This window comes from Pholcus phalangioides, unplaced genomic scaffold (genome assembly GCF_987345545.1).
Source record: "Pholcus phalangioides strain wild (caught in Gottingen) unplaced genomic scaffold, Ppha-v1.0 ptg000002l_1, whole genome shotgun sequence".
In the NCBI taxonomy this organism is placed as follows: domain Eukaryota; kingdom Metazoa; phylum Arthropoda; class Arachnida; order Araneae; family Pholcidae; genus Pholcus; species Pholcus phalangioides.
Window position 1 is genome coordinate 17483314 of NW_028301595.1, and position 24139 is coordinate 17507452.

Here is a 24139-nt window from a genome sequence, read left to right on the forward strand (position 1 = left end):
ACAAAAATAAAATTGACAATGAATTTTTAAAAATGAAGAGATAGAAACACCGAAGATTTTTCAACAATGCAAACGGGGAATTTTTTGACTAATGCTTAAAAGATTTTCCGATAATGTTCGAGCAAAAAGAAGATTCTTTAATGGTGCTCCTCAAGATAGCAAAACGTTTCCAACACAATGCTCAACAATATGTTATTTTTCAACAATGCTCAACAATATGTTATTTTTCAACAATGCTCAACAATATGTTATTTTTCAACAATGCTGAAAAATATGTTATTTTTCAACAATGCTGAAAAATATGTTATTTTTCAACAATGCTGAAAAATATGTTATTTTTCAACAATACTCAGCAATATGTTATTTTTCAACAATGCATTACATTACACAAGATTTTTTCCCCAATGGTGTAATTCAGAAAGATATTTTCAACAATGGTGTTATTCAGGAAGATATTTTGAACAATGGTGTTATTCAGAAAGATATTTTCAACAATGTGTGTCTAAGAAAGATATTTTTAACAATGTGTGTCTAAGAAAGATATTTTTAACAATGTGTGTCTAAGAAAGATATTTTTAACAATGTGTGTCTAAGAAAGATATTTTTAACAATATGTGTCTAAGAAAGATATTTTCTATCAAACAGATTTTTAACAATAAGTGTAGCAAAAATATATTCTAAAACTTGTTGTTTACAACAAGTGAAGCAAAAATAGAATTTAAAACAATAAGTGCAGTAAAAAGATATTTATTAATATTGGTGATCCAACGAAATATTCTTCAACAATACCTTCAGGAAGCTTTGTTTAAAAATATTCAAATATGCAGGATTTTTTTTTAGCAATGTTCGAATCAACACTAGGTTTTTCATTCAACAATATTCAAAAAAAAAAAAAAAAATCTGTTTTCAACAATGTTTACGAAGAAAATCAGATTATTTTAACAATACGCTTCAAGTCTTACAGATTCTATTAACAATGCTCTCCGAATCGAACAATTTTTAACAAGGCACTAAATCCAACAGATTCTTTTAACAATGAGCTCTAAATCTAACATTATTTTAACATTGCGCTCGAAATCTAACAGAAGGTTTTTCCTGTGATGCCTGCAACATATTTAAAAAAAAAAATTTTAACCAACAGGAGTTGAAAAGACAGTATTTTTTTTGTAAAAATGCGCAAAATAACTAACTTTTTCAACACTGTTGAAAAATGAGATATTCTTCAAACACAGGCTGAAACCAGCAAGAAATTTCCAGCAATGTTGTCGAATAAAAAAATATGCCATTCCACCACTAACAAAAGAAAATTTCAACTACTCATCAAAGAAAATTTCAATAATGCTCGACCCGACAAAAATTTCTCCAACAGCACCTCAAATTACTGATACGACATTTCAACAATGTCCTATTTTTTTTAACAATGTTCCGGAACAGCTAAGAAATTTTAATAAATTCTAAGAAATTCTAATTGCACCATTCTTTTCAATAATATCATGAATATAATCACGATTTTGAGAGGAAGGTGAAAAAAACTATAACAAAACTACCAAGGCAGTAACATTATTTACGCAACAATGTCCTTGAGAGAAGGCAAAATACACAGCGAGAAGAGTACTTTATGAACTTTGCCAAGGTTGTCACAACAATCCAAATGATGCTTCGACCTTTTAAGCATCTCAAGGATTTTAGACCCCAAACATAAAAATATGCTCGCTCATCATCACCAACGTAATCATCATTTCGTGCCATCTCGTGTGACAATGATGATGAGAGAGAAAAATAAAAAAACACTAATAAAATATGTCTCATTAATCCTCGTCAATTCGTTCGAAAAAGTGCTGAATAAAACATCGAACGAGGACATTTTCTCGTCATTACAGTGCTAATGATAAAGAAAATGGCGTTCTGAGAACACCGCCAAATAAAAGTGTCCAAACAATCATCTCGTACGGAAATATTTTATGATCCCGCCGGAACTGTTCGCGTTCATGATAGTTACATCCATTATTTTGAAGAAGAGACCCGGGGAACCCGGAAGCACCTGAAAGGGCAAAGGGGGCAGAAATTCAGAAAAGGAGGCGGGATTGAGAAAAAGGGGCAGAAATTCAGAAATGGATGGGGAGAGTGTAGAAATTGAAGAACGGAAAAGGAAGGGCAGGAACTTTGAAAAGATGAAAAGCCAAGGAAATAGGAAGTGATGAGCAAACTACTGCCCGAAGGCCAGATGCGGCCAGCAACGGTTTCCAACCGGCCCGCCAAAGGTGTTCAGGTAGAAATGTATCAATGCACAAAACACAATAGATACCATATTTCCTTCCTAAGGCTTACCATATTTCCTTCATGAAAATACGGAAATCCAAAAAATCGGGATCCATACGGGATATCACAAATTATCACCAAAACAAAAGTCAAATGCAAGTTAAATTGCTAAATACAGTCAACGCTCGTTATAACGACCCCGCGTTATAGCCACAATTCCATTACAACAACCGGTGTGGTAAGTCCCAAATGTTTTTTTATACAGCGAATAACCTATACGTTTTTCCATTCGATATAACGACCTCCTCCGTTTTCGACGAGGCAATGGGGGGGGGGGGTGTTATAACGAGCTGCGACTGTACATCCAAAAGCTTTCAAAGGCAAGTAAAGTTACCAATTACATGCAAAAAAACTGTCAAAGGCAAGTAAAGTTGCCAACTACAGCTGAAATTTCTGAAAAATCACCAATAGCGGGAAGTAGGGAGCTTCCATAAGTCGCAATGAGTGAAAATTTATAATGTATATGTTTGACAAATATGTGAGATGAATAATGTTTATAATGACAAAACTTAATTATAATATAAATTATCTTATAATAATTATGACTAAGTCGCGAAAAAATCGTAATTATTGATTTCAAAAGTAAACCTTTTATTGAAAATAAGAATCAGAAAACAGGAAAAATTTTTTTTGAAAAGTTGGAAAATCCAAAATTACGGAAATGTCCCGTAAAATACAGGCCATATGGTCACACTATACCTACAAGTTTCTGGCCCGCTGACTGACAAGTTTTCCCGTTTATGGGATAAGTAACAGACCTTCAGAAAAGGCAATTGCCTTCTCTGCTCCCAACCTCCCCCTATTCGTAGACATCTAAGCTGTCCTCCCTATTACAACAATAACAAGCCCCTTCGTTTCCACATCTGGAAAACTCCACACAACACAACAATGGACAACACAATCCGGAAAATAAGATGATAATAATGATAATGGTCGGTCATTTGCGCACTCGGAGATGACGCTCGAAAAACGACTGCTGACGCCAGAGTCTCCCTTTCTCTCACTCCAGAGAAACAGATGGTTCGTATTATCGTTTTAACAACACGTACGAGGAGAATAATAATGAAAAAAAAAAGAGAGCTCAGGTAGAGAGAGAGGCTGCTTATTATGCTGATGGGCTGAGCGCTGGCGTAGACTTTTTTCCAGTGATGACGGCAGTAAAGTAGACAGAGAGAGACACGCGTGGAAAAAGAAAATGGCGAGAGTGTGTTTTGTATGTGTGTCGCTGAACTTAGTGGGAATATAGAGGCGTGTAAATTATTTTTATCTCACCCGAGTGAACCGTTTTGAGCTCGAGTTGAGTTCAGACAGTGGCGTCTCAGTGATTTCAGGGGCCCTGAAACTTTTTTGGGACCCTCCCCATAGAGATAATTTTATACAGGGTGTCCTGTAAGTGCTAATGCGGCATTTGTCTCATCAATTGTACGGATTAAAGGTACGATTCCAATATTAAAAAAGGTTCAAAAGGCGTTAAAAAATTACACTGTAAAAGTTTTGAAAGTGAAAATACAGTGTGTCACAAAATTAAAAAAAAAAAAAATTTAAATTCGTATACGATCTCCATGTGCTCTTACTTCCAATTACAAAATTGTTGCCCTGTATCTCCTGAGGCTAACAGGGGGGGGGGGGGAACTACACGTTTCTGACTGCAATATTCACTGAAATATTTAAATTCCAAAAATCCGAGTAAAGTTGGGAAAGAACAGGAGAAAATCTGACGAAATCACATTGTATATTTTCACTTTCAAAACTTGCACAGGGTGATTTTTGAAAGCCTTTTGAGCATTTTTTGAAATTGGAATCATACCTCCAAGACGGACGGTTGACGAAATAGAGGCTTCATTAGCACTTATAGGACACCCTGTATATTTCTTGGAGGGTAGATGTGATAATCGGTATGCAAAAAATTAATTCAGAATATACAGGAATGCTAGAAATTATCCATACAAAAATAGGAATATGCTAAACTAGAATTAATGAGGATTTGAAATCAATAGAAATCCAAAATTAATGATAGGATCAATGAAAAGAGATACGTTCGCAAATTGATGTGCCGAATTGTAGATGTGAATGTCAGTGTTGATGAATTTTTTTTGCTGAATTGATGAGAATTAGTGAGAAAGTAAATTCCAGAAATACGAGAAATTGGGAATTAATGAAAATCCTAACTTGAATGAGGGAAGTTCCAGAACAAATAAGAATTCGGAACTAACGGAAACTGAAACTAATGAAAACAATGTCGCAAAATTAATAGCAATTCAGGATTGAAGAAAAAAACTATCCCAGAATTGATACAAATTCGGAATTAATGAACATTTTGAACTAATAACAAAAATAATTTTAGAATTAATGGGAATTCAGAATTAACTAAAATAACTCCAGAACTAATGAAAATCAATTCGGTGTCGATTAAAATCCAAAATTAATGAAAAGTTATATCTGTTCTTGGTGCCGTAACTAGGCAGGTGAAACAGATGCACCCGCACTGGGCCCACTTCAAAGGAGGCCCAGAATTTAGGCCTATTCTGGGCCCAAGAATACGCCAGAAAGGGGGGGGGGAGGCTAAATGAAAATTCTTGCATAGGGTACAGGAATGGCTAGTTACGGCACTGTCTGTTCTTATGAAAATTCAAAACTAAATAAAAAATTCAGAATGAATGAAAATTCGGAATCAATGAAAGATATATTTTTAAAAGTGAATAAAAAATTTTCAGTAAAATTTTGAAAGTTTGGAATCGATAAAAATACAAAATTAAGAAAAAATATATAAACAGTTTCAGGAACTTTTTGAAGCAATTAAGAATTAATAGAAATTAGGGATCAACGAACATCTAAAATTATTGATAGAAAATTCCAGAACTAATAAAAGTTCAGAATTAATGAAAATAAAAATTTCATGAAATAAATAATTTCATGAAATAAATAATTTCAGAACTGAATGAAAATTCAGAACTGAATGAAAATTCAGAATTAACGAAAAAAATATATAAAAAATAATGAAAGTTCAGGTTCAACGAAAATTTTGGAAAAATATAAAATTAATGAAAAAAAAGATCTGGTAGAAATTCAAAAAATAATGAAAAAAAGGATCTGGTAGAAATTCAAAAATTAATGAAAATTTAGAATCAAAGATAATCCAAAATTAATGAAAATTTAGAACCAAAGATAATCCACAATTAATGAAAATTTAGAACCAAAGATAATCCAAAATTAATGAAAATTTAGAATCAAAGATAATCCAAAATTAATGAAAATTTAGAATCAAAGATAATCCAAAATTAATGAAAATTTAGAATCAAAGATAATCCAAAATTAATGAAAATTTAGAATCAAAGATAATCCAAAATTAATGAAAATTTAGAATCAAAGATAATCCAAAATAGATGAAAACAATTATCACAAAACTAATGACAATTTAAAAAACCAATAGAAATTCGGAGCCTACGGATGTCGAAAATTAATGACAGGAAATTCCAGAATGAAAATTCAGAACCAATAAAAATCCAAAATTAACTAAAGAGAAAATTCGGAATCGACGGAAATGAATGAAAATCACAAGTTTCTTTACAGAATAAAAATTCAGAATCAATGAAAATTTGAAATTAATTAAAAATGAAATTCCAGAACTAAAAAAAATGAAAATTCAGAATGAAATTCTTTACAGAACAAAAATTCAGAGTGAACGTAAATCACAAATTAATTAAAAAATACAAAGGCCGATAGTAAAATTAATGAAAACCCATGAGTTTCATTACAAGCAACAAAATCTAAAGTCATCACCCACACAACACTACACTTCATCACTCATTGCTTCAATAACCAGCTATAGCTCGTTACGATTTCAATCTCTCTCTCGTCAGTACCTAACGCCATCTATCTTCGAAAATAGAAACGACAAACTAGCAATTAATGAAAGTTTAGTTGCTGTAATTTTTTATAGTTCCGTGATGATCTCTTCATCCTGCGCATAAAAAAAACCACCCGATTCGAGTCACGTACGCAAAAATATCAACGGAACCGGGAAATTTCTCTGGATATCATCCATTATAATCCAACCATTATAATCCTCCATCCATAATGTAAAAAAGATCTCTTTATTCTCCATTAAGTGCGTGCTCTGCCGTACAAATAAAGAATATGAATAAAATAAAAACAGCAAATACACAGGACAAAAATGAATCAATAGAAAGTCATTTCAAAATGAATTTCTCAACAATAAAAAAAAGAAATAGAATGAAAATAATTCCATCAAAAATGGCGGCGATAAGAATAGCCGTATGAATTGATGTCTTTGTTTTCAACATTTGAGAAAAAAAAAATGGCGCGTGCATGTAAGGGCGTTTCTTAATCTATTGAATGACAAAACGCCATTTTTCATTGCGGAAAATGTATGTTTTCTCTTTTAAATGAAAAGAATAGAAATTTGTTGAATAAAGTCTGTGTGTACAGTATATGGTCATAAGTATACGCACAACCCAGATGTGTTTGTAGTTAAAGGCCCATATGCAGGGTGTCGTAAATCAGAGGCGGATTTATGATTTTGCCGTCCTTTCCCCAATGAGTCTCATTTTTTTTGATCGCTCATTTCTCAAATTTATGACCCCTCGGATATCCCGGTTGGCCCCTGCACAATACGCCACTGTCTGTAACTAGCAACCCCAGTAGCCTACACCGATATAGAACGGCGTAGAAATTTCGATACCGCTCGGCGTCGTTTCCGATATCGTCCGACGTAGAAATCGCATACATTTGCCGACGTAGTTCGACATAGAGAAATTTGGATTATTTCAAAAGGCACCAATTATCGTACAAGATACTCTCTTTCCAAACGTATATTGAGTGAATATATTTTGATTATATTGTTCGATATCGGACACGCAAAAATTTCCGATCTCTTTCCGACATTCGACGTTCCGACGTCGGACTGGTATCGTTACGATATCCTAACGATATCGTTGTGCTACTGGGAAAGGATCCCCACGGTGTCGTCCTCAAAAAATTATGAAAAAAAACTAAATGCATTAATCTCACCCTGAAACAAATTTAAAAAAAAATATTAAAGCCGCAAAAGATATTAAAAATGATAACTGTTAGCTACTCGTCGCCTCTTGCGCTTCTTGGCGATATCTATTAAAAAAAAGCTTCTTATCTCTTTCTTTTCCTTCCTTTCCTTCAGCTTCTCTGTTCTAGAAAAGCTACAGTCGAATCCCGTTTTCACGAATACCGTTATGTATGGAAGGGGAGGCACATAAACGTAGTCTTTTATAAACCCCCACAAGAAGAAATCGCACAATGAGGTCCGGCGATCTTGGAGGCCAGTGATGTTTAACTGAATCGTCAGGTCCCGTATTGCCGACCCATCGTTCGGGAATGCGATTGTTCAAAGGTTCTCGAATGTCAAAGCTTCAGTGTGGTGGTGGTGCCCCGACCCGCTGGAAAATGAAGTCATCCGAATCGGCTTCTAACTGTGGGAAAAGTCAATCTTGACGAACACTGAAGTTTCGGCAGAAGCAAGAGCGTCAGCGCTACCTGTCGGCAATTGTGCGAAACTCGTGATTTCCCTCTTTCAACCTATACATTATTCGATCAAAACGGATTAAAAGCTGAATAGTTATGATTTTTTTTTTAAATCGGATGATTCTTTTTGAAACACCCTGTATTTTTGCGCATATTTAAATGAGTAGAATCCGTGGTAACTTTTTCAAAACTTTTTGAAGGCGTGCAAACACTGCTGTGGTTACACACATTCTTGAGTCACTACCATGCTTCGTAGCATGGTAATGACTCAAGAAGGAAGTCTTCTAGTCCACTCTCTAGTTCACTGTTTTGATCATTACAGTGCTCCCACACGTTCTAAGTCATTCTCGTGGTCATTTTCATGCTCCCACACGTTCCAGGTCATTCTCTTGGTCATTTTCATGCGCACACACGTTCTAGGTCACTCTGTTGGTAATTCACTGACCTAGTAAACTTGATCACTAGATCACTCTGGACCACTCCCTACGCTTGCACACTCTATGGGTTACTCTTTTGGTCGCTCACTGACCTAGTTCCTTGTAACCGGGAAGACCAAGTACTGGAACATGAAATGCGAGTCATACGGCCAACCTACGTATGCCACATTTTTACAGGGTATTCCCGTGTATTTGGCCATTGTGGAATATCATTTTATGTTACCGGAGATAGGTAATATAAAATAACTTCTTTCACTTATGATCATTATTTTGTGAATGATGATGATCATAAGCACTATCAGCCATAGAATCCCCTTGCCCCGCTGATCGAGGCAAGTCGAGCTCTTCCAACGCCATCTATAGCTAGAGAAGGTGTGCTTTAGAAGGTGTTGGCTCTTCGCCAACTAAAAATATGATTAAGGAACGCTGCAGAGAAAATTAGTTTAAAACATGAGCCCTAAAAAAAGCACCCTAAAAAAAACCCTGTTGGCCATATTTAACACGAAGTTTCGTTGACTTCTACAACGTAGGTGCAGTGCGGTCTTAACACATGGGCTCACCCGGGGGCCTCAAGAGAAGAGGGGCCGTCAGAAAAATAAGAAGTAGTTGAATTTTTCGAGAATTTTCCATGTAGGGCCTCAGAAAAATCATTTGGCCCGGGGTCCCATGATGCTCTTTAGACGGTCCTGTGTAGGTGCTAGGTCAAATTTTCACTTGTGAAAAAAAGTTCCACTTTTGTTCAGGGTACCTTGCGGAAAAAAAGGTACTTATGACAGTATAGTATTTGAGAAATTTTATTGATTATTTAATTCGCATGCAATTGCTAAATGGTGTTCGTCGGACACGCGTATGGTATGTGATGTATTTATTAGTTTTGTATACATGTATATTTTCCTCTTCCAGGAACATTAATACAGAGGAAAGTGACCTTGTCCATCCCGTCGGATTTCCCGCTGGGCGCCCCTCTGTACCACGTGACGGCCATCGATGACGTCACGGGAAAGAGGACAGAGAGCAGCAGATTCGTCATCTCTAGGATCACTTCGTCTCCTCGGATGGACAAGGACAATGGACAAGATGATGGATCATCATCATCATCGTCCTATCCCATGTTCGTCCTAGACACTCGCAGCGCTGCTCTGCTCATATCTCCTCACAAGGAAATCGCACTCAACGGTAATAATAGTAGTCTCTCTTTATCAATGGAGCTCTCCCTATAAACACGTTGACCACGCATGCGCGTGACGCTTTATCTGGTATTCATTAATAATCCTCGTTAAGTCATTAGCCTGATCAGCCTGTGAAGCATCGGCTCAGACAGAGGCGGTAACGAGTAGCGATATCCTTTTCCCGCGGAGCTAATCAGCTGAAATTGATAAGTACCTACCGCGCACTTAATGTGAATTTATTTCATTTTTTGGATATTCAGTAGCGTTTTATCAACGATTTGATGCGGAGCGTAGCATTGGTCGATATGGTCTAGTTTCCTCGACTTTTTTGATGTCACGGACCTCATGTAGTGAAGGTCAATGCACCGCAGACCTACAAGTGTTGCAGCAATATGATCGATTTCGGGAAACCCTCCACCGTAAAATCTAAAATGTATTGTTTTTATAATTTCATATAAAAAAGTTAACTAATCAACTAAAATTTCACAGCACAATATGTGGCATTTACGCAACGGTAGCAAATGAAATGATCCCGCGGACCCCTTACAAAGTACCCGTTAGTACTTTATAAGGAGTCCGGGACTAAATGGCGAAAAGCACTGATCTAGGGCATTTTCCCAGAATTATTTGTCTCAATGTCCCTCGTACTTAGAAAAGAAACACGCTTTCTTCCCACCCTACCTTATCTTGAGCTCGTATATTCTACCTATGGTTTCTTCCCACCTTGCCAATCAATTCAAGCACCCTACAGGCATAGGCGGAGATAGACTTGGAAATCTGGGGGGGGGGGGGCACGATGATGATGATGATGACAATTCATCTATACATATATGCATTAGATCAGTCGATTTTACCTTTGATGCTGGGGGGGGGGGAATGCCCCCCACGCCCCCCGTATCTCCGCCCATGCCTACAGGGGGCTATATCCCCCACATTGGCAAACACTGGTCTAAGCCAAGAACACTCCCCAAAAACTCGATATTCAAGCGACTCAATACTTGTATCTGTATGACGCAACTCATATGAGGATATTGGAGTATTCGCAACTAGAATACAAGAGCTCGTGTGGGCTGAACGGGGTAGTACATGGGCAGTCAGAACTAACTCAGACCAAAGCTCACAATTGCTGGCATTGCCACCAGATGGCGACTTATCCGAAGATGGCGCCACTCTCCGCTGATGATACGGAGGTATCAACAGCTGACTGATGCAACGATGAATCGATTCCCCGTAAGGACAGTTGAATTATCTGAATTCATTCATATTCCAGAATTCATCTTTGCATCAGCCAACTGTTGAAATCCGCATATGATCGGCGGAGAATGACATCTTCTTCGGATAAGTCGACATCTGGAGGCAATGACAGCAATTGTGAGCTTTGGCATGAGTTAAGTCCGACTGTCCATGTACGGTCCCGTTCAGCACACACAAAGAATATCTCAGCTCTAACGTGAGATATTCTTTGCATTTGTAGCGTATGGTGTTTAGCGCGCTGATCCGGTAACTAAGGACGTAGGTTCGATTTCCCTCAACGGCACTTGAATTTTCTTTCCTGAATTGTTTCATCTCCGCATCAGCCAGCTGTTGAAACCTCCACTGATCTCTTTCAGTCTCCTTGCTACTCAAGATCGATTTGAGTATTCCCGTGTAAGGAAAAGCCTACGGTATAAGTTATTTACCGTATAATTTTTTGTTCACGGCAATCAAAAACGGCAAGACCCATTTCGATGGTCATTAAAAAAAAAAAAAACCCATCAGTCAGAAAGTCTAATGAATTCACTGGTTCCACCTGTTCGTTTGCTTGACCTTCATTTATGCAAAAAAAAGTAGCCCAGACCTTTGAAGGGGGGAAAAAAATAACACACACACACGACACGACACCACACCATAAATCACGTCTCGTGTCTCGCACGACGCGACGCACGCAACATTTCCTAGTTGACGTTGGTGTGTTTTTGCTTCTTCTAAAATCGCATAACCATTTACTTGGCAGCAGCAGCAGCTGCTGTTGTATAGAAGTAACTATCCGCACGCTTTTTTATATATACTCCACCATAAATTCCCAACTTCCATACATACCGCAACGTAGCGCATGCCATGCGATTAGCGTTATTCGATAAGGTAAAAAAAACAGATGTAATCAATGCTTGTGTGTGTTTGTGGATAAAAAACAAGGATGATCTGCTGAACTCTGCAGATTCCTATACAGTTGATATTTATCGCTACTTTTTTTTAAGATTCTTTCCTGTTTTACGATAATCTTTTTTGGATGTTTCTTCCCGTTAAAAATAGATTACAAAGGGTACAGTTTCTTCTTGGAAATCACGGACAACGGCAGAGATTCCGGCCGTAGTTCGAGCACGAACGTCGTCGTACGAGTCTCCAACGAGACCGCAACCACCAGCCAATCCGAAGAATTCTGTAAACCTAAGAAAGAGCTCTGTTTCGCATACCCCGAAGGTCGCTTGCTGATCCCCGAGTCCACCGAGATTGGATCGGTCATCGCTGGTCTGAAACCTCCGAGTTACGCTCACTTGTGCCCTGGATTGAAATACTCGTATCGAACTGTTGGAAAAGGTACGAGAAACTGCTGAAATATAATCGAAACGCTTCGAAGTAGTTGCCAGAACTAAACGAAACTTGGCATGCAATACACAGGGTGTCCTGTAAGTGCTAGCACGGCCTTTATCTCATCGACCGTTCTTCGTAGACAAGTGATTCCAGTCTAAAAATGCTAAACAGGCGTTCAGAAAGTACCCTGTATCAGCTTTGAGAGTGAAAATACAGTGTGTAACAAAATAAAAAAATCGAAGTCTTTAAATGATCCCCAATGCTCTAACTTCAAATTAGAAAAAGTTGCTGCTCTGTATCTCCTGAGGTCAACAGAAAAAAACGGGGTTTTCCGCATTTACAGCTGTTTCTTTCCCGGATTTCCTCCGTTTTCCGAATTCTAATATCTCTGTCACTATGCATAGAAACAATTCCCACACTTGGAAACATGAAATTTTTTTTCTCGGCCTCAGGAGATACAGGACAACAACTTCTAAATTGGAAATTAGAGGACAAGGGGATCATATAAAAAATTAAATTTTTTTTATTTTGTTACACACTGTATTTTCACTCTAAAAACCGGTACAGGGTAATTTTTGAACGTCTGTTGAGCATTTTTTAAACTGGAATCACACGTCTACGAAGAACGGTCGATGAGATAAAGGCCGTGCTAGCACTTACAGGACACCCTGTAGATCAGGGGTCTTCAACCTTTTTCTAGTCACGAGCACTGCCTGTATCCATCATCAAAAGAAGAGCAAACATTTTCGACGAGTTCGACATACGACCAAATGAAATCAGGATGATTTCAATCCTAGAATGCAATTTGTGGCACGATGGGTTTAATTGCAACGTTGATCAAGTGCTCGCGAGCACGAAATCGAACACAATAATCGAGCATTCTGGGTGCTCGCGAGTAACGGGTTGAAGATGCCTGCTGTAGATAGAGACCTACATGTATTGAACATTGAAGGACCGAACGCACCCCGCTTCACATCTCGCAGAGATACTCAGAATTCTCATGCTATCTTCTGTAAGATTCTGTCAGTCCTGTTCGCAAACATGGCTCAAATCACAAAATTATGTATTCGAGACGTTCTCCTTGCTTTAGCAATGTCACCACAAAAGTAAAAAAGTGGAGTTTGAGACCACTTTCCTACAATGCCTCTACTACTTATTCAACCGTACATGCACCTCGTACATGATAATTCAAACCATAATTTTGTGAAAAGCGACACATTTACAGATAACTGTGGCGACAGCGTCCACCACTGGATGGCGCTGTCCGCGTAATACGGAAAAGAGCGCGCGTCCAAAAGCGATGGAGGAACTGGACTTGCGTTTTGCCGCTCAAACCAGACAGTCACGCGGTCCCGCTCGTTCTTGTAGGTTCTGTAAGTTTAAATTGTATAATAAATGTTAATCATCTATGAATTGTGAAGGAAGCGTTTGTCTTCAACAACCACATTCCTTTTACAATAATTAGATAATTAACATTTGTTATACAATTAAACTTACAGAACCTACAAGAACGAGCGGGACCGCGTGACTGTCTGGTTTGAGCGAGCGGCAAAACGCAAGTCCAGTTCCTCCATCGCGCAGGCGCGCTCTTTTCCCCTATTACGTGGACAGCGCCATCCAGTGGTGATAGTGACGGTGATAGGAACCGGGAGACACCCAGGCTCTGTCACACTCGGTGATATAAGCACATTGTCCCAGGGGACTCGGGTGCCTCCGGGGAACCTAACCATTTATTGAGCTTGAGAAAGATATATTACATACATGGGCAGGTGCCATTACGCACCTCGTCAGTAAACAAATATAAAATTTATGATCGAAAAAAATGGTGATTCATGTAAACAAATCACAGGTTATAAATCACGAAATCATCATAATAAACGTCATAATCGAGAATAATTCTTGATAAAATTTGATTTGATTCTCTTCAGGGATTTTCATTGAATCAGTTAGTACCACATCAATGAAAGCTGTAAAGCATCAATGAAAGCCATCCAGTGGTGGACGCTGTCGCCACATCACTTAAGTGACCCGCGGCACAGATTACACAAGATTACCGTGACATATCTTCAGATCACATAAGTGTGTATCTATCTATATCACATAAGTATAACATATCTCGAGATCACTTAAGAAAGGGACCCACAACATATTTACATATCACTTAAGTGACATGCAGCACTTCTACAGATCAACCAAATCAGCCCATGACACAATTCCAGATCACTCAAGTGGCCCGCGCTCTTCTAAAGCAGGGATGCACAAACTGCAAAAAAAAATCTAGAACAATTTTTTAGGCACCAAAAAATATTTTTACTCGAAGGAAAAAGGTCAAAATAATGCTTCTTTTTTTACTTTTCCAGGGTATAGTGACCCTCTGCCATGTTGGCAGATAAGCTGCTATAAACTCCAAACATTTTGTGCTCCTGCAGTTTAGCAACTACATAAAGGAAATTTTAGGCGCCAATACACAAGAACAATATTTTAGTTGAATTGGCGACGTGGCACCTGGACAAAATACAGCCTTGTTCTAAAAAGTTGAGCACCCTTGATGTAAAGGGTGCTCTATGTTTTATGATAAGCATAAGCAGTGCTCGCGACTCGAGAAAGGTCGAAGACCCCCCCACGTACAAGATCATCTCTATACATGTATGTCGCACATGTTCATTTAACTTCAGAGAACTGCTCCAATGCGTTCCAGTCTGTTTTTAGCATCGAGTGTATATTTTATGTACAGTATTGATTTCGATTCGTATAATTTTTTGGATCCACCCAACCTCAATTTAGACCGTAGCGGTCGTTTCCATCAAACAGATAACTGTATTTAGCGGGATGACAGAGGATCATCCCGGATTTCGTGACGCTCCAGATGAGTTTTTGATGCGTCTTTTTTTGGTCACTGACCACGCCTATATATATATATAAGAGTGTATTTTTGTGACTATTTTTCTGGAATCAATAAATAAATAATTGAAACTAATGAACGTCTATTCCAAGGACCTCTGGCGATCGACGATTCGTCCGGTTACCTGGAGCTGATCGAGAAGCTGGACCACGAGACGAAACTGAACTACAGCTTCAACGTGTCTTGCCAGATCAGCCGGGAGATTCACACGTCATCCATAAACGCCATCTTCACCAAGAGCATCCTGGTCGTCGTCAAGGACGTCAACGACAATCCCCCTCGTATACAGAACGGGACCAATCCCGATGCCGTCGTCGACTCCTTCGACGTGATACCGGTTAGTATCATAAGTAGGCTGGCCATATTTCTTCCAACGAAATACGGGTAATTGGGATTCCAGAAAAAAACGGGACATCGCCAATTATCGCCAAAAAACGACGCCAAAAGTAAACAAAGTTGCCAAATATTGGAGAAATTACGTAAAAACCAAAATGGCGGGAAATAAAGCATTACTGCAAATTGCACAGTGGGTTTAAATGAATGCCACGAAATAAAACGTTCACCAAGACAAATGAGAGAGATTAATATTCTTATTTATTATAATTATCATAATAATATTGTAATTATCATAATAATATTGTAATTATCATAATAATATTGTAATTATCATAATATAATCATAATTGTAATTATCTTAATATAATTTATGAGTGGGAAAATAATTTCATTCTTTTTGACTTCAATAAAGAATAAAAATTCAAGTAAACTCTTCGTTTAAAAACCGGGACACTTCCGCTAAAAAGTCGGGACGGTCCCGAGAAATACGGGACGTATGGTCACCCTAATCATAAGTATCAGACATTCATACATTATGGGCGAGAAATCTATGATGCAATTTAAAAATTTAACTGAAAAATAAATCACAGTCCACATGACAAAAGAGCACTGAAATGCTTATCATGGCGAAGAACAGTTTTCTTCAACTACTGGTCCGCAGACCGGAGCCGGACCGTGGGAATTTCTTGCTGGTCCGCGAAACATTTCAATCAATTCATATTTCTGCTACATAATTTTAGATTTGATTAAATACTATACCGTCTCGATATTGCTTTTTATTTGTGTTAACGTGAGTAGACTGCGAATATTTAATTCCATTTAGTTATTTTACGCCGGTCCGCAAACTGTTTCTCATACTTATTTATCTTTGGCCAGTCCACAAATTACTTCCCTATGCATTTTTTATCGGTCCGCAAATTATTTCTCGTATGCATTTTTGCGAATTCGCAAATTATTTCTCCTACATGTACATTTTCGCCGGTCCGCAAATTATTTTTCGTATGCGTAAATTTTTTACGGTCCGCAAATTATTTCTCCTATGTATTTTTACCAATCCACAAATTATTTCTTTTATAGATTGTGAAATAATTACTATCAGAAATTACGAAATTATTTCCCTCATTGATTTATGTTATTTTTTCAGTAATTATAAGAAATTATTTCTTTCAAAAAATTTAAAATTATTTCTTTCAAATTTTTTCAAAATTATTTCTTTCAATAATTCTGAATTTTCATAAGTTCTGGAATTATTTTTCTTTTACTTATTCTAGAATGATTCATTCCATTTATCTTAGAATTATCTATTTCATTTATTCTAAAACTATTTATTTCAAGGAAACAGTTATTTTCCTGATATTATGCTGAGGTGATCTCGGAAAGAAAAGTCATCACGTCTCCGCCGGGTCTCGAACCCAGGCCCTCTTGCATACCGGGCAAGCATGCTACCATCTACACCACTGGAGACACATGAATCTGCCTTCCTAATTTCACGCACTGTGTCGTGAGGCGCTTAAGTAGAGGCATTGGTAGCCTCTCTTAACTTCAGGAAATGGCCCCCGGCGCCCTTCAGCGCCTCACGACACAGTGCGTGAAATTAGGAAGGCAGATTCATGTGTCTCCAGTGGTGTAGATGGTAGCATGCTTGCCCGGTATGCAAGAGGGCCTGGGTTTGAGTCCCGGCGGAGACGTGATGACTTTTCCGAGCTCACCTCAGCATAATATCCGGAAAATAACTGTTTCCTTGATATCTCTGGCTGAGAAAAAAGCCATCTATATCTCACTATTTATTTCATTTATTTTAGAATTTATCGTTTTTCAATGTTTTCAACCATTTTCTGAAAATGATCGGCGGGCCATAACAAAAAGCTCCCAGGGCCAAATGTAGCCCCCGCTGGCCAGATCCCTGCTCTACACCATGATTTTAATACAAATCATACTTTTCATGTCAATTCTTGATTATATTTATCAATTTTTCCAAATGTGACACGGTCTTTACGCCCACCCTATACTGTATTTCTTTCAAATGGCGTATCACGTCCAAAAGAAGGCATTTTTTCATCGATTAATCCGTCTCTAATCGATCTTAAAACGCAGTGATCACCGTCAATGATCCTCACCGGGAACTTTTCCCAACTCCAAAACCTTATTTTTGCTCTACTTCTGAAAACACAGACTTCACTTTTCCTCTACCAACAATTATTAACCGTGAATAGACAAATCTTGCTTGGCATCAAGCCAGTGGTGGCAGGCAGTCAACCAGAAGGGTTCCGGGCGAAACTAAAAGTACAAGTCAGATGAAATATGGGCCCAACGGGACGGTTAGACATTACACAACTTACGATTTTGTCCCTTAATCTTCCCTTTTCTTGAGGGGGGAAAAAAAATGTCTTTTCTCTCTTCTTGGACTTCTTACCACCTACGACACGAACAAGAGGCGCCCAAGGTTTCGAAATCCGTGGCTAGACATTATTTTTCTGTGCTTGTTTCCACAGACACAATCAAGATTAAAGTCGTCACACAAAGTACCACAGGATTAATGATGGGGGGGGGGGGGGGCAACATTATGCTAATCTCGAAGTGCAGTTCACTCGTGTCCGCGCATGTGCGGAAGCGAAAGTCGTAAATATTGTAGCGATTGTCACGAAGCAGGCTTAAGCCGGATCCGCACCCGCAGAATTCCACAGCGTAAAAACCGGTTTTAGGGGTGGGGGGTGTGGCTAAGCGAAGCTGGTTATTTTAATCACGTGTTCTGTGCTAGATACAGCTCAAAACCGGTTTGTTTTTATTTTGCGGTGCGGAGTTCTACAGGTATGTGCCTGGCTTTAGGAGAAAAAAGCTGCTCTTTCCAGACGCGGAGGCCCCGTGCATGGCCCCCCACAAGGGGTGGGCTGGCAAGGCTCCAGCCCTGGGGCCCCGGGACGATTTTCATTATTTTTTTGTTTTCCACGCTATAAATCCATCATAAAAGGGCTCGTGAAAGTCTGGTTGGGGAGACCACAAAAGATTCCAGCCTAGGGGCACTACTCCATTATGTGGTAATGTAATCAAGGTCGTTTAACCAATTTCGGTAGCACAATATAGCCCCCCCCCCAGATTTTGTGGGGAGGAGGGTAAATAGCCGCACCCCCTAAAGTTCTTATGTAGTAGCAGAATATATAAAACGGTTCAAAAATATCCATAAAAGAATATAAATTCACAATCAAATGTTTAATCGAAAATGAAATGAAAATTTAAGATTTGGAATTGAAGAGTACTTTTCAATTAATGAAAGAAATATTTTCAGAACTAATGAGAATTATGACCTAATGATAGAAATAATCTGAAATAATTCCAGCACATATGCAAATTCGTAATGGATGAAAGAAATGAATAATTTCCAGAATTCATGAAAGAAATATTTCCAGAATTCATGAAAGAATAATTCCGTAATTGATGAAAAAGAAATAATTCCAGAATTCATGAAAGAAATAACTAGAATTCACGAAACAAATATTTCCAGAATTCATGAAAGAAATAACTCTAGAATTCACAAAAGAAATATTTCCAGAATTCACAAAAGAAATATTTCCAGAATTCACGAAAGAAATATTCCCAGAATTCATGAAAGAAATAACTAGAATTCATGAAAGAAATATTCCCAGAATTCACGAAAGAAATATTTCCAGAATTCATGAAAGAAATAACTCTAGAATTCATGAAAGAAATATTCCCAGAATTCATGAAAGAAATAACTAGAATTCATGAAAGAAATAACTAGAATTCATGAAAGAAATAACTAGAATTCATGAAAGAAATATTCCCAGAATTCACGAAAGAAATATTTCCAGAATTCATGAAAGAAATAACTCTAGAATTCACAAAAGAAATATTTCCAGAATTCACAAAAGAAATATTTCTAGAATTCCCGAAAGAAATATTCCCAGAATTCACGAAAGAAATATTTCCAGAATTCATGAAAGAAATAACTCTAGAATTCACAAAAGAAATATTTCCAGAATTCACAAAAGAAATATTCCCAGAATTCATGAAAGAAATAACTAGAATTCATGAAAGAAATAACTAGAATTCACAAAAGAAATATTCCCAGAATTCACGAAAGAAATATTTCCAGAATTCATGAAAGAAATAACTCTAGAATTCATGAAAGAAATATCCCCAGAATTCACGAAAGAAATATTTCCAGAATTCATGAAAGAAATAACTCTAGAATTCATGAAAGAAATAACTCTAGAATTCATGAAAGAAATATTCCCAGAATTCACGAAAGTAATATTTCCAGAATTCACGAAAGAAATATTCTCAGAATTCATGAAAGAAATAACTAGAATTCATGAAAGAAATATTCCCAGAATTCTCGAAAGAAATATTTCCAGAATTCATGAAAGAAATAACTCTAGAATTCATGAAAGAAATATTCCCAGAATTCACGAAAGAAATATTTCCAGAATTCATGAAAGAAATAACTCTAGAATTCATGAAAGAAATATTCCCAGAATTCACGAAAGAAATATTTCCAGAATTCATGAAAGAAATAACTCTAGAATTCATGAAAGAAATATTCCCAGAATTCACGAAAGAAATATTCCCAGAATTCATGAAAGAAATAACTAGAATTCATGAAAGAAATAACTAGAATTCACAAAAGAAATATTCCCAGAATTCACGAAAGAAATATTTCCAGAATTCACGAAAGAAATATTTCCAGAATTCACGAAAGAAATATTCCCAGAATTCATGAAAGAAATAACTCTAGAATTCACAAAAGAAATATTCCCAGAATTCACGAAAGAAATATTCCCAGAATTCACGAAAGAAATATTTCCAGAATTCACGAAAGAAATATTCCCAGAATTCATGAAAGAAATAACTAGAATTCACAAAAGAAATATTCCCAGAATTCACGAAAGAAATATTTCCAGAATTCACGAAAGAAATATTTCCAGAATTCACGAAAGAAATATTTCCAGAATTCATGAAAGAAATAACTCTAGAATTCACAAAAGAAATATTCCCAGAATTCACGAAAGAAATATTTCCAGAATTCACGAAAGAAATATTCCCAGAATTCATGAAAGAAATAACTAGAATTCATGAAAGAAATAACTAGAATTCATGAAAGAAATATTCCCAGAATTCTCGAAAGAAATATTTCCAGAATTCATGAAAGAAATAACTCTAGAATTCACGAAAGAAATATTCCCAGAATTCACGAAAGAAATATTTCCAGAATTCATGAAAGAAATAACTCTAGAATTCATGAAAGAAATATTCCCAGAATTCACGAAAGAAATATTTCCAGAATTCATGAAAGAAATAACTCTAGAATTCATGAAAGAAATATTCCCAGAATTCACGAAAGAAATATTTCCAGAATTCATGAAAGAAATAACTCTAGAATTCATGAAAGAAATATTCCCAGAATTCACGAAAGAAATATTTCCAGAATTCATGAAAGAATAATTCCGGAATTGATGAAAAAGAAATAATTCCAGAATTGCTGAAAGAAAGAAACGGGACTTATTCCGGTCATCATCATCATCATCGGTCTCCACGTAGATTGCATGTTGGGAATACAACCACAAATCGATTGATCCTACATAACAGGCTAGAACCGCTACAGGGTCGTAATGAATCGGAGCGTACATGCTCAACCCATGTCCCGCGGGCCAAGTATGGCCTTCAGAGCCATCTGATGCACCCCGCGTCCTCAAACCCGATTTCGTAAAAATGAATCGAGCTCTTAAGTGACCAAAGATATTGTTCCACATCACTTAAGTGGCCCGCGGCACATCACAAGGACCCTCAACCTTTTTAAGCGGCATCGACGAGATATCTCGCCTATTTAAAGAGCTCCACCCCCCTTATTTCGGCATTGGCAAGCCCAGATATTTTTAAACTTGGTCTCTAATCGAACACTTTTCCCCATTACTTTTTGCACCTGCTCAAAATCCCGCTCAAGAGTGTCTATTTCATTAAAAAGATTTGACATTTTTAAGAGGGTATGGTGATTTTTGATGTGCTACTTAAAGGGTTAAGTGACCTAGGAGCGCTGTTCTAGATCTCTTACGCAGCCCACGACACATTTCCAGATCACTTAAATGACCCACGGCAAGGTTACAGATTTTTCTTATGTGGATTGATCAGATTTTTTTGTTACGTGGGGACATTGGGGGGATAAAGAACTATTGGTGAAGTTGTTTTACCTCAGCCATGAATCACCAGCTGAAGCTTTAAGAACCTTTCCGACACAGGATAGATTGTAGAAAGGTGCAGGTCTCCAATCCACGCTACCAGACTTTCGTGCAGTGCCCCCTGCCAACAAAAATTTGAACTAATTTTTTTTTCTGTATCGAAAAAAAATCCCCTTCGTGAGAATAACTTTGGCACGAACCCCATTCTCAAATATACCAATTCCTTCAATTTTCACGCATTTTTAAACATTACGAATTTATGGGGCACCCTGTATTTGTCAATACACAGATCGCGGGACAATTTAAAATTTTAATACCATTTCACTGCACAGAAAAGATGAAAAAACAACAACAAAATGGATTGTTCCGGAAACAACAGAATAATCTTCCAGAAAATACACACACACGCTCCGGCTATTTCCTATTCCAGTAAAAGAGAGCAATATCGCCATTTAGTAGAGAGGAAGAATGAGAGAGAGATTGATGTCAGCGAATGGCAATCAATGAGCGCAAGTCACTCAAAACGACTCGCAGAGAGAAACATTTCGGAATCGAATCCGGAGCTACTGCTTGTGTAACAGGATTTCATTTCCCCGGATCCATTGGGATTTCGAATCAGGAACACACCCGGGACCCGGTTGGGAAATCTAAATGGGGGGAAAAGGGTCTGTCCTGCCCCTCTTCCGACACTCGGTATGTAAAACAGGGTTGGATGGGGGGAATTAGGAGATGCTGCAGGAGATCGGGAGAACGAACCAACGATCCCCTTAATGGATAAACGATGCCAGTTTCGAGCACGGGATCAGGGGGAGGGTGAGCTCCAGTTTGTTAATAGCAAACTTTTACAAGACTTTGATTCGGATTTGTCCGCTGAGATTAAGAAACTCAATTGAGGAAAGGGATAAGATGGTGTTTATTGAGGCTTCATTGATTTTAACACGGGATTAGTTCAGGGCCGTGTGTTGCGTGCCTTCTGGAAGCCCCGGGGCGGATTTTTTCTTGAAGGGGGCCACTCCTTGAAAGGGTTGCTATGCCAAATGAGGAGAAAATTTTTGTGGCCACCCATTGGCCAATTCAATTAAGATGTCACTAAATTATAGGTGTTGGTGGCCCGCGGGCTTCGTGGGAAGTTTCAATGTTGCCAGCCGTGTCTGAAAGGTTGAAGACCCCTCGCTTAGAGGATTAGAAAAAAATAATAAATAAGTAAAACGCATCGCGAGATGGCTTCTAAAAGGGATTGTTAACAAGAGACGCATTGTTGGAAATATATACTTTTCAAGGATAAGAAAGAACTCGTAATATCGTAAGCAAAAACCGCCCTTAGGGGCGTCTTCAGGTGCGGTGGCCCCGCTCTTTGTGAGGCCCCGCACTAATGTTTTCATCGATTGTGTGAATTCCTCCCTCCCCCCCCCCCGTTCATTTTGAGTTTTCATTGATATTCTGGAATAATTTCTTCCGTCAGTCCTTGAATTAGTTTTTTCGTCGAATCCGGAATTATTACTTCCACTGATTCCGTATTTTTACTAATTCTGGAATTATATCTTCCGTTGATTCGGAAATTTCATCTCTGGAATTATTTCTCTCACGAATTCTGAATTTTCATTAGTGCTGAAATGATTTCTTTCAATTTTTTTTCTAATTTATGAATTATAAAATTTTCGTAGAATTGTTTATCTGATTAGTTCAAAATTACCTTCGGTGCTGAATTTTTTTTATCAATTTTTTTGTTAATTTACACTTAATTGTGTTAAAATGTTTTTGCATGGTTTCCCGTATATTAGGGGAAAGTGACCTAATAATGAGATACTTTTTCTAAAATGGCTTTTCTGATTCCCTGATGAACAATTCAGTAATCCTAAAATTGATTTTGTACACTATAAATATACCTGATTCAAAATATTGGTTGAATTTTCAGAAAAAAATATTGCAATCACGCTTGTATTGCAAACAATCTTGTATGGCGAGTTGGTCAGCGATATTGCTGAACCCGACCGTGAAGAAGCAGCACCTCCTACAGATAGAAGGCCTCTGCACTGCTTGCCACAAACGTTATTCAGAATAACCTAGAAAGTTTGCCAAATTTTGAAACACAGCATCCTATTTCGTTACTTCTTATTTTGGCGTAGAATCTTCGTGATTGGCTCACAAATACCGCGTAGTGATTGGATGTGGGGCATAGAAATCGCCAATTCTGAGCCCGATCATTTCTTTTCCTCACAACGATGATTCTGGCACGAGCAGGGAATTTTTCCCCATTGAATATTCTGAGGGAAAATGGACTACTTACTGACGTCACAAGCTGAGTGCGGAGGCTTTCTATCTCTAGGAGGTGCTTGAAGAAGACGATGTACTAGGCCTTGAGGGGACAGGGCTAGTGTCTGACGGCTTCACCGCCACACCAGAAGTTCCAGGGATGGCTGCCAAATTAGAAGTTGAAGAGGGGGTAATCTGCTCCTGCAGTGGCTTATTTTCTCTATTTCTGGTTCAAATATGTCGAAGAAGGCGTTAATACTCTCCGTATTAAACCCCTTTGCCCTAGCATGTGACAACCCTACTGCTTTACCGCACACCAACTCCGGTCATATATCGTTATACGGCGATTTCCAACCAGAGGAGTTGGGTGGGAAACGAAGGCTCCATCTATCGGTGGCCGCCCCAGTTTCGGTAGGTAAAGAACTTGCTTCTAACGTTCTATGA

The 24139-nt window shown here is 37.9% G+C and overlaps 1 protein-coding gene across 1 annotated transcript in view; it reads left to right on the forward strand.

Moving 5' to 3' along the window:
• The window catches only part of LOC149089596 (proto-oncogene tyrosine-protein kinase receptor Ret-like), a 150960-nt gene that overhangs the window by 40243 nt on the left and 86578 nt on the right, over positions 1-24139 (forward strand). The window contains exons 2-4 of the mRNA XM_089239335.1: positions 9177-9449; positions 11735-12019; positions 15008-15252. Coding sequence (XP_089095461.1) covers positions 9177-9449; positions 11735-12019; positions 15008-15252 — 803 coding nt within the window. The remainder of the gene's footprint in view (positions 1-9176; positions 9450-11734; positions 12020-15007; positions 15253-24139) is intronic.